Below are 11,468 nucleotides of genomic sequence, written 5' to 3' on the forward strand. Positions count from 1 at the left end.
CAACAGCAAAATTATATGAAAACATCTCTTTAAATGTTTTCACACGGCTTGTGCAGCATAATCCAAGTGCATTTAATGCAGTATAATCTAAATCAGATATTTCCAGTTGTATGACCTCTTGAACACATGCATGTTTCGTAAGACCTTAGTATTTAAAACTCTTGTGCATAAATAGCACAGATGTGCTACTCATCTGTGCACGAGACTGTTCAGGCAGAAGTGTGAAAATTCATGTGTTTCGGAAATAATAGGACTGGATCAGTATAGACTAACATTATACCGCATGAGTTGTGTTTGAGTTTGTAAACTGATATTTTTATTTAGTTTTGCTGTTTTCCACCGCAAAGCCATGCAAGAAAAACAGTTTTCTTTCTGAATTCAACATATCAGAGGGTGAGAATTTGATACAAAAATTATTATTTGGGGTTTAGGTATTCCTTCAAACCATTAAATCGGTTATCAAAATAGTTGCAGATGCATTTCCTGTCAGTTAATTAGTTGATTACTTGACTAATTGTTTCAGCACTAAAATCATTTATCTGTAGGGCAACAATGCCCCATATGTAGACATTGTTCACTACACGTAAAATATTTTTTTTTAAAAAGTGCATGATGGTTGCCAAAACACCAATCAGTTTAATTTACTCCTTAAAAACAGCCAATCTGTACTTTTGGTTATTTTTACAGAAAGAAGTTTGTAAGAGCGTTGATGAAGCTAATCCTGCAGGATCTAAATGTGTATTGGCACAGCTTTGCCACAAGATGGCAGCATAATATCGATGACATGTTGACGCTGTTCACTATTTTCTCACTGCTCCGTTGATGACTTGAAAACTTAATAACCCAATCAATGAATGCATCTTAATTTGTGGATATAGATTGTGTTTTCTAATCTTCTCTTGTCTTGCAAAAACTTCTCATGTCTTGCATCCTCTCCTCTCCTCTCCTCTGACATTCATGGAACCCTGCACGGACCATTTCCCTCCAAACATCAGTACAATTGAAGTTTTCCCTCAAACTCGATTAATTTCCTCTCACATTTTTGTCGTGTTCTCCCACAGTCAGGTTCGTCTGTCCCTTGACTGTGTCGGAATGCATTTCTGAATGTTTTTCCTTCTGAACGAGCCAACTCCAGCAGAGTCTTTAGCATTCATTTCTCTGGATCTGGCTGGGTGGAATACGCTATTTGTCTTTAATAAGTAGCATATTTTTTGGGTAAGCCTGGGCTTGAGCTTTCCATGTTGGAGGGGATATATAGAATTTTGATAGATGATAACTGCTCTGTTTCACAATTACTCATGCACTACGGTGTTGTGAAATAGCCTTTGGATTCTGTCTATATATGTGCAGGGAGCTGTGTGGAAATAGTTGATGAAATGTGATACAGTGGAAGTGTTTGAACACCTTTGTAGATTCGTCCCCTTTGGGGTTTCCTGCAGGTGATTGGCAGTTAGAGCCAAACAATTGAACCCTGCCACGATGGGATGATTGCTCACAAATGACTGCAATGTTGTAAATCAAAAAATGATGTCATAGCAAATTATTTAATAACTGTTGGCTTTCTTTTGCACTTTGCAAGACCTTTAGTGTTACTGTGATTTTTAACGTTTTTCCCCTGACTACTTTTGTACTTTTGAGACTTAGAAAAGACATTTACGGATTGTCATATACTTGGCGGGTCCTTACGTTTTCTTTTGATAATTAAAACTTGTGTCGTGCAAGTTCATAGATGGGAGTAGCTACAGCCACACAGCAATCAAGTAAACATTTGACTTTATTATGCAAAAATTCTGCATCACATAAAAACAGAGTAAATGTCATCCCCCATGGCATCATGTGTGTGCAACAAATCAGTACTGTATTTATAATCTGTGACAGTGAGCGAGCTTATTGTTGCAAACAGTTCCAGTCAGTACAAATCATTCGCTGCATGTGTCCGTTTGAACCAAATTCAGCACAGAGTCTGGGACAGGGAGCACAGGTTGTCCCTCTGCTGATGCCATTAATGGCTTCAGGAAAACAGCCAGCACTTTAAAGTTGATACAGCAGCAGGGCAGAAATGTACTCGCATGTCAGGAAGTGTTTTGGAAGCTTCGACTCTTCAAAGACTCTGATCTCACAAATCACACACACCAGATGTTGAATGATTTGCCAAACATAACTCAATGTCAGGTAAACATTTTTCAGATTCGCTGAAATAAGTTAATTGTCACAAATGCTGACTTGCTGCTTTTGTCAATGTTTTGATATTGTGATAATTCTTAGACACTAAGTGGCATGAACACTACAATTTCAAGGTTTTTATGCAGCTTTCAGTTGGGTGATTTGAAATCAAAATAGTCTAATAGCGATGTTCACTAATTTGACAGATATTCAATTAATGTGACAAGTCTGATTCTTAAGTAACATGGTATGAATGGACATCACGAAAAAAAGGTTTAGTTTTGATAACCAAATGGGTTACCCTGCTTGATAAGATTAAAAATAGCTTAATAAAGAGTACAAGTGTGGTCCAGTGACTGCCCCTAAGACAGATAATTTTATTGATTTACTTCATCAAAACACAGTAAAATGTTCAATCTAAGTCCAGAAATGTGAAATTTCGCAAAATTTGATGATATCTCATTCACTCATGTTAGCAATCACCACAAGCTGGAAAAGTTGACAAGCATTTTCTGCAGTAGAAAGATTACCTCACAGATACTTTGGAAGAACAATGTTTGGTGAATGTGTTTTATCAGTAAGAATAGAGGGCAAAATGTCAAAATATTTTCCATAAGAGACTCAAAAATAGCTGATAAGTACTGGAGAGAAAATATGGTAATAGCAAGGGAGTGAGTTTTGTTTCAACATTGGGGAGGATAGTTATGAAGTGGGGGTTACAGGGTCTTCTTTCAGGAAACTTTGCGTGTCAAACACTTATTTTCTTGCACTCTGATGGTTTTTTCAGTGCCAATTTGTGTATTTTCTGCCAAAGTTAAGGCAGAAATGTATTTGTCACGTATTCTAAATACTCAGGTGTACATTTCCTGTGTCTCCACCTAATCTACACCTCTGCTTAATAGTTTTATATTCTGGCATTTAAAATTCGATTGCATCCATGATTTTCAGTCTTTCAACTAACTGCTGTTTTTTATTTTAATTTAAAGCAGGTTGTTTGGAATTTATGAGCCGTCCAGTAAGTAGAGGATGAACACATCTTCTTTTTCCTCTTCTGCTTTTTTCTTCTTGAGCACAGATGTCTTTATGTAGCAACTGAATCACTGGATCACATAAAGGGTACGCCATAAATAATACTGCAAGGACTTATTAAATGAGTCTAACACTACAAATCAAACGTTCTCACTTTAGTGTTGAATGGGAGACAGTGGGTGGCCTTACTGTTATGAATAAAATGGAACATGGGGATATGATTACACTATGAATGAATGTGTGATTAATTTTTTTTAAGGGGGTAGGGGGCACATGCCCCCCTCAATGTTAAAACATGTCAATTTGTGCACGTGTTTACCCCTCAATAAAACATTCTAGTTTTGACAACGTGTAAGATATTTGCACTAAACAAGGAAAAAAAAAATTTAAAAATCACCAGAATGCAGGAAATTAAATGCTTAATGCACAAATCCCCACACAAATCTGTGTTATTGTAGGAATACTATTTTTTAAATCATAAAACCACTTTGTTAGTGATTTGTTATAGCTACCAATCCCCTGTTTGTTTTAATAACAGTTTGTAATAAAAATCAGTCATAAAAAGTTATTGCCCAGTGCTGTTAGTAATGATAATGCACTAACAAGAAAAATAAAAATAAGACGGATACAACACAAACCTAAAAAAAAGAGAGAAATAATTAGGACTTGTAATATTTTTTGATAGTTTGGTTGTCCTGGGACATGAATTCCTATACATACTTACAGCAACACGAACAGCTCTGGATATGTGGGAATATTTCAGTTTGGAGTAAATGTATTCTCATATTTTGTAGATTAATAACACCTAAATTGTATTTCTCCGGAATTAAAAAAAGGGGGTATTACAGTGTCATCTTTCTGACCGACAGATAATTAACTCCCTGGTGTCTGATTCACACAGCAGACACTTTGCTCTTTGCTCCCGAGAGCTGTAACCAGAGTTCCGCTGAAGAGGTCGCGCAAGGACTTCTGACGGAGTTCAGCCTGTCTGTGCGTCAGTGTGTGTGTGTGTGTGTGTGTGTGTGTGTGTGTGTGTGTGTGTGTGCGCGGGTGTGTGTGTGTGTGTGTGCGTGTGTGTGTGTGCGCGCGCGCGCGCGCGCGCGCTTCATTCAATGAAACGCAACACCCCGCTCCTCTGTCTGAAGCCTCTTCGGAAACAGGTTTGATTATATTTAAAAGCTTGACCCGGGAGAGAAACCCAAACAACTGTCTGTTCTAATATTAGCAGTACGGCTGCGGAATACTATGAATTCTATTATTGTCTGGGCTCGGATATATATTCCAAAAGGCAACTCTCATCAAAAGATTTACACTTTTGTCTGCAGTTGGTGGAAAAAATATCAGTTACCAACAAGTAGTACTCTTAATTTGAAGGACTGTTGGTATGCCCGGATAGGCATGTTGGCTCTGGGCCTGTTAGATTAAATAGCAATAAGGGCCTTGATATTAGTAACAATGACCTTCATTATTACTGTTATTATTATTATTATTATATTATCATTATTATTCATATTACTATTGTTAAAGCTTTAAAAGCGCGCTCCCAAGCCGTGCGTAAAAAACGAGCTATCCGCCTTAAAATGGTGGGGAAAAAAGATTAAAATTATACATTAATAATATTATTCTCCATCAAGACACACATTTATATGAACTGACACATATTGTCTGATTTGCTGTCTCTGCTTTTGTTTGACTGCACAGCCGCATGATTCCGGAATTTGCTTTTTTATTTCAAATTCAGACATATCTTCATGTTGTCTGATTATTGTGGCAAGAGAAAGTTGCCTGTAACGATGTCACCTGATTGGGATTGAGAGAACTTTGGTAAGAAAAAAAAAAATCTCCCCACCCCCACAGAAGAGGAGACCGCCCACCAGAGACAGTCAACCCGAGACCCCTTATAGATTTAAAAAGAGAGGCTGCATTCTCAGACTGACACTTATTCAACACTGCCACCTTAAGCAGATTACTTTTGCGCTGCCTGTGTCAAATACGTAGTTCACTTTGCCTCTCCATCATGTTTAGGATGCTGAAACACCACCTCCACCCGGGCTTTTTTCTCTTGTTCATATGGCTTTGTCACCTCATGGAACATCAAAAAGTTCAAGGTAAGCGCTCTTCATCCATTTTCTTCTATTCTCCTCGTTTTTTAGAAACTTCGACATGCTGTCAGCCACCAAAACGCGCTCGAGTGTCGGATACTTGCTGCAACCGTGAAACTTTTCAAAGTGAGTTTCCTCTTTTCTCCCGCTGATAAAAAAAACTCTGCATCAGACAGTGCGTGCGTAAAAGCGTCCATAAAACAGGTGCCATATGGGACACTTCAAAGTGAGACTATGGCAAGTTTTGCAGCCCTCGCTAGGCGCACAAGCCGCCACGCCGCGTTGGTGGCAGCGCCAGCTTTCCACAATACCTGAGCATGTTCTGATACTTTTGTATTAGCGTTTAATGTCTCACGGTGTTGTCGTCAAACCTGTAACAAACTTCAGAATATCAACTGTGAGTTTATGGTCGTGTTTTTTATATATTTCCCCGCACATATCCACTCAGCATTGTGTGGAAAAAATAGCTGTTTTTGCTATCTTAATCTTTGACTGAAAATAATAAAAATAATAAAACTGGAGGTTTTGCATATTCGATTGGGAGCTTTTAGATCAAATAGAAATCTGTCTTCAATTGAAGAACCACACCAGTTCATGAACACTTAATGTCATGTGTGTCTGGGTCGGTTCAGAAATCCTGCTGTTGTCTGGATTTTTTACAGCACAAAAATAGGATAACTAATCTGCTTTTATATTTTTGTACATGTTTGAAATAAACTTTGCACTGGTTTATTATAAGACAAGGCATTGTCTGGTGGGTACATGTCTGGTATATTGTTCTGAGGCGTTGGAGACGGTGGTGTGTTTAGCTAAAGACCGTGGTTTTCTGAAGCAGATTGGCTGCAATTTAACGCTGTCTAGACGCTCCACTTTCTGTCCAGTGATAACAAGGAGGCTCGAGGAATAAAGGAAACCCCCCTCCGAAGATTCTTCTTACTTTTTTGGTTTGTGGCTGCATTGTAAGGGCTGTCAGTCACAGATGGGATAGGCAAGTGTTAACAGTCTCGCAAAAAAGGAAAAAAAAATCAGACAAAATACTGCCGGGAGGGCGAAAGGGAGGGAGGGAGCGTCTCGGATAATACGGGCTGCGTGTGTGTCTAGTGCGTCTGGGTCAGCGGTTTCAGACGTTCAACATGCGACACTCGGGAATTTTTAAAAAAATTTTTTTTTTGTTTTGTTTTCAGCTGGGAACTGCTGGCTGCAGCAGGGGAAGAACGGGAGGTGCCAGGTGCTCTACATGCCCGGGATGAGCAGGGAGGAATGCTGTCGGAGTGGAAGACTGGGGACATCCTGGACCGAGGAGGACGTCCCCAACAGCACGCTCTTTAGGTGGATGATCTTCAATGGCGGAGCTCCCAATTGCATACCTTGCAAAGGTGGAGGTGCACTCATTTCCCTTCGTTCTCTCATGATACACATCCTCAGTTGAATAAATCCTAGTGGTGATCTGATTTAGTGCGTAAATTATTCCTTTCTATGCGCCAGACTAATTTTACGCACAAGGCCAAAATCCTCGCCAGCATCCCATAACACAGACTTTTTTTATTATTGTAGAAACCTGCGATAATGTTGACTGTGGGCCTGGAAAGAGGTGCAAGATGAACAGAAGAAGCAAGCCGCGCTGCGTGTGCGCGCCAGACTGCTCCAACATCACCTGGAAAGGGCCTGTCTGCGGCTCAGATGGAAAGACCTACAAAGACGAATGCGCATTACTGAAGGCGAAATGTAAAGGCCACCCCGACCTGGACGTGCAGTACCAGGGAAAGTGCAAGAGTAAGTCAATATTATTTTTTAATTCACATGAGGTTCCACAATTTAAAGCTACAAGTGCCAAGAATCCAGCGGTTTGATCTTATTTTTTCGCGTCGCGTTTCACGAAATCCTGCAATTTCTTTGTCTCGACAGAAACGTGCCGTGACGTCTTGTGCCCAGGCAGCTCCACATGCGTCGTGGACCAGACAAACAACGCATATTGTGTGACGTGTAATCGGATTTGCCCTGAGGTGACGTCGCCTGAGCAGTACCTGTGTGGAAACGACGGGATCATCTATGCCAGCGCGTGTCACCTGAGAAGAGCTACCTGTCTCCTTGGTAGATCCATTGGAGTGGCATATGAGGGAAAATGCATCAGTAAGTGTGCAACTAGAGAGTGTGAGACTCCCCGAGAGCGCCTCCAGGCACTGACTTTGAATATTGTTTGAGTGCATTTTCTTCCCGTCCAGCTCTGCAGTTATTCACTGCTCATTTTTTGCCAACATTCCACTGAGGAGGGGGTCTCAGAGAGAGAGAGTGTGTTTGGTAGTTGCTTGTGTTTGCTCAAGAAATGATAGACATCTTATTATTTCCTGATGTTGGCAGCACTATCCCATATGGGAGAGAGGGAAGTGGAGGGGGAGGGAGAAAGAGAGCAAAACAGGGGAGTGCTGGGGGCCATGAAGACAGGCTTCAAGTTAATATTTGAGTCAGATGGATTCTTATCCAGAAAGCAGCACGTCTTGAATAAAAACTAAAACATGACCTTGTGTTCCCCGCCAACAAGACCCTAACCCTATAAAAGAGGATTTAGTTTTTATTCTGAGCTTAGTTCTCCAAAAACAAAGCAGTCATCTGATCCTGCTTGAAAAGCATTCACGATAATCCATCTAATCAAAGATTTCCCCTGTTTCTTCCTCTCTACTTCTAGAGGCCAAGTCGTGTGAGGACATCCAGTGCAGCGCGGGGAAAAAGTGTCTGTGGGATGCTCGCATGAGTAGGGGACGCTGCTCACTGTGTGATGAGACCTGTCCGGAGAGCAGGACAGACGAGGCTGTGTGTGCCAGCGACAACACCACATATCCCAGTGAATGTGCCATGAAGCAAGCTGCTTGTTCTTTGGGGGTGCTGCTGGAAGTCAAGCACTCGGGATCTTGCAACTGTAAGTAAATAACAAAAATATGACAAAAAAGAAACAAAAACACCCTCCTCCCTCTCTGAGCAAAAAGACAATATTCCATGTTGCTTCCCCAGCAAAAACCTTCCCCTGAAAGTGCCCCCGCATCCCAACTTTCCCCCTAAAACTCCCACCCCAGCCACATCACCAAGCACAGCCTAAGCAAGCAGAAAGGACTTGGGAATAGAAGAACTTGCATGACGTTGTCTTTGTCGCTGGCTTTTGTTCTTGTGTTCTTGTTGTTTTTTTATTTTACTTTTTTTCTTCTGCAAGACAAAAAACAGAGAGGTGTATGAAAAAGCATAACTCCATATATATCAGCAGATTCTATCTTAGAGTCTCTGAGAAGCTAACATTAAACTAATGAGAATAATAAAGGAGACTAATTTTGTTTGCAGTGGAACAATCCGGATATTTGAAAGTCTAGTTTGAACTGCTGGAGCAGGTTACCTGAAATCTCATGCAGTTTTTTATTTCATTTTTTATGATAGTGGTCATATCTTTACAGCTTGTAAATTCCATGGTCACATTGCTAATTTCATGGTAACAGCGTATTTGTGTTTTTGTACTATTTTTTCTTTTTTTGTTGCTTTTGGCTGTAATCAATCAATTCAAAATGCACTGCCTCTTGTGACATACACCACACTGCCAACATGTCAATAAGAACAGAATACATTTGAATATACAATGTGCATAAGGTGATTGTAACATTGGTGCCATGTTAGTGATAATGGATGGGTTTTGATATTCACGTTTTTATGTATCTGTAGACCAGAGTGAGGCATTCATGCGCTCACATATTTTGGGGGGGGGGGGCATCAAAACTGAAAAATAGCCCCAAGGGAGAATCGAATTTACATTCCAGGTTGTAGGAGTGTCTCCTTGTCTCTCTTCTGACTGAGTACCTTAATGTGATGTGCCTAAGGTATGCAATGGAATCCAAGGGACCAACTTTATGATCACCTCATGAGCTAAATATAAATGTGATACTTTACAGTGTGCAGGATTCAGAAGCTTGTAGAACCACGCTCTCTTACATCTCATCTCATTATTAGAAAAACATTTATCAGCTAACTTTTATTGTTGTTTCCAGTGAATGTGTTACCAGAATATGTATCAGAAATGACAAATCCATTTGGATTGATGAGGGACTGCCTGTTTTTTTTCTTTTTTTTATATTGTCACTTGCTCTCGCTTGTGTGCTTTTTTTTTGTGTCCGATGTAAATTTCTTCTGTAAAAAAGAAAAAAATACCTCAGAACTGTGTTGATGATCTCTGACCTGCTTGCTAAGGCCAGGCTGTGACACAGAGTCCTCCCTCCTTGTATGTTTGAGCCAGAAAACAATCCAAGCAAAAAAAAAAAAAAAAAAAAACAAACAAAAAGACCTAGCAAATCCGAGAACACAAGAGCACTTTTCTGTGTTATGTGTCTGCTTTCAGGAATCTGCCCAAAAGAGACCCGAGCCACTGGAACCATCAGTGCCCCTAATACCCCCTCCCCTAACCCACCTTACAACCCCAACCTCCCACGTACCCCTTTTTCCATGCACCCCACTTTTTTCTCTTGCTGCAGCCCTGACTTGCTAGATTATGTAAATGGAGGTTGCATAATTGAGGATGCCACAGTAATTGTTGATGCGCACAGAATCTTTCTCACATAGATGCATGCACACAAACATAAACATTTACACACACATAAAGAAAAGACACAATCGGGAGTGCTGTGTGCCAGTGGCTTTGCTGTGAGCTTTTTTTAAAAAAGAACATTCAGTGATATTTTTGGCTGTTGTGGTCCATATTCATACAACAGCTACCATATATTCTCCCATATAGCCATTACAGAAGACCAGGAGGAGGATGAGGAAGATGAGGACTCAGACTACATGGCCTATGTCCATATATCTTCTATACTGGATGGATAGGCCCCGATCACTAGGGGAGCAGTCCTAGGGCAAGGAATCATGTCCATACTGTACATTATGTGTATGCTTATTTATTTTTTAAAGAAAAAGGAAGTATACATATAGTTCAGTCTGCTAGATGTTTATTTATACTTTTTGTGTTTTATAATTTATACATTTACATTGTCAGGCTTACTATCTACCATGATATATTGTGTTACCACTCATTTCCCCCCTTTTTTGTTGTTGTCCCTTTTACTTTCTTTTTTTTATCATGAAGAAATATATTTGTCCAAAGAGAAGCAGTGTTATTTATTTGTCATGTTACCGTGTAAGTATAAGTCCTCTACAAGCTGTAAATTGCATTCCCTGAGCTGTAAAAATCTGCTTGTTTCTGTCAAATCTCTATCACAGATGTTTATGTCACACATACGTAAATGCATGTTTAGGCTGTGTGTTTATTTATTGGGAATATATCAATCATTTTATGTACAGAAGTGTTTCTGGTTTGTTTACAACTCATAATAACTGACCAAAGGGATTATCTCAATGGTTTCGCAAAAGAGCATTGTAAAAGTTGCAACACAGCAGTGATGAAATGGAAGAGAAAAAAAGAGCCATTTGTTTTTCTTTTCTTCTTTTTGTTTTTTGTTACCCTTCAGTTTTAGCCCTTAGATATGTTTCCACACGGAGACAACAACTTTAGACATTATTCACTAGCATTTTTTTTGTCTCACCACATTAGAGCAGAGGTAAGTTTTGGACGATACTTGATTATTTTGGAAACAATGTGCCATTAACATTTGTGTGCTATCTTCTTGCCAATGTGCTCCATATTGCTCTCGCAGAGCTGACATAGGACTAACGTACTGCAGTACTCCACACTATATCAGACTTCATCACTTTGTTTCTTTTTGTTTTTTTGATTTTTTTCTCAGAATGCGTTTTTATTTTCAAACATCACAAGAGAAATACAAAATTCTGTTATGAATATATAGTTTTGTATTTTTTATGTAAATGTCATATGTACATACAAAGTTTGATGGTATTTGTACAGATATGAAGAGTGAAACAATAAAAGTTTTTTTTCCTTATACTTCTTCTGACTCTGTTGTATTATTGATTTCAGAATAACATGTAGTTAAACATGTCAAAATATCAATGCATGTGTTTAAATCAAAGTGGTAGTTGGACTTAAATCACATTTTGGACCTACATACAGTACAGGGTTAGGCAATGTGACGCTAGAGACCTTTACCTTATACAGATTAGATGAGATACATTTATCACCTATCAGATTTTACAAATCCGTTTATACTGTGAAATTAATCCTTTAATATCTCT

At 39.4% G+C, this 11,468-nt stretch overlaps 1 protein-coding gene across 2 annotated transcripts; it reads left to right on the plus strand.

Annotated features, from left to right (window-relative positions):
- The first annotated feature begins 4,848 nt into the window (after positions 1-4,848).
- Positions 4,849-11,220, plus strand: fsta (follistatin a). 2 transcript variants are annotated; one of them, XM_042488784.1, is made up of 6 exons: positions 4,849-5,300; positions 6,479-6,676; positions 6,849-7,067; positions 7,200-7,424; positions 7,978-8,208; positions 10,057-11,220. In XM_042488784.1, the coding sequence occupies exons 1-6, from the start codon at positions 5,210-5,212 to the stop codon at positions 10,143-10,145; spliced, it is 1,053 nt and encodes a 350-aa protein (XP_042344718.1). In that variant the 5' UTR covers positions 4,849-5,209; the 3' UTR covers positions 10,146-11,220. The 2 variants fall into 2 exon arrangements, with proteins under 2 accessions (XP_042344718.1, XP_042344719.1); XM_042488785.1 differs by having other exon boundaries at positions 4,853-5,300; positions 6,479-6,670.
- The last annotated feature ends 248 nt before the right edge of the window (positions 11,221-11,468 follow it).

This window comes from Plectropomus leopardus, chromosome 6 (genome assembly GCF_008729295.1).
Source record: "Plectropomus leopardus isolate mb chromosome 6, YSFRI_Pleo_2.0, whole genome shotgun sequence".
In the NCBI taxonomy this organism is placed as follows: domain Eukaryota; kingdom Metazoa; phylum Chordata; class Actinopteri; order Perciformes; family Serranidae; genus Plectropomus; species Plectropomus leopardus.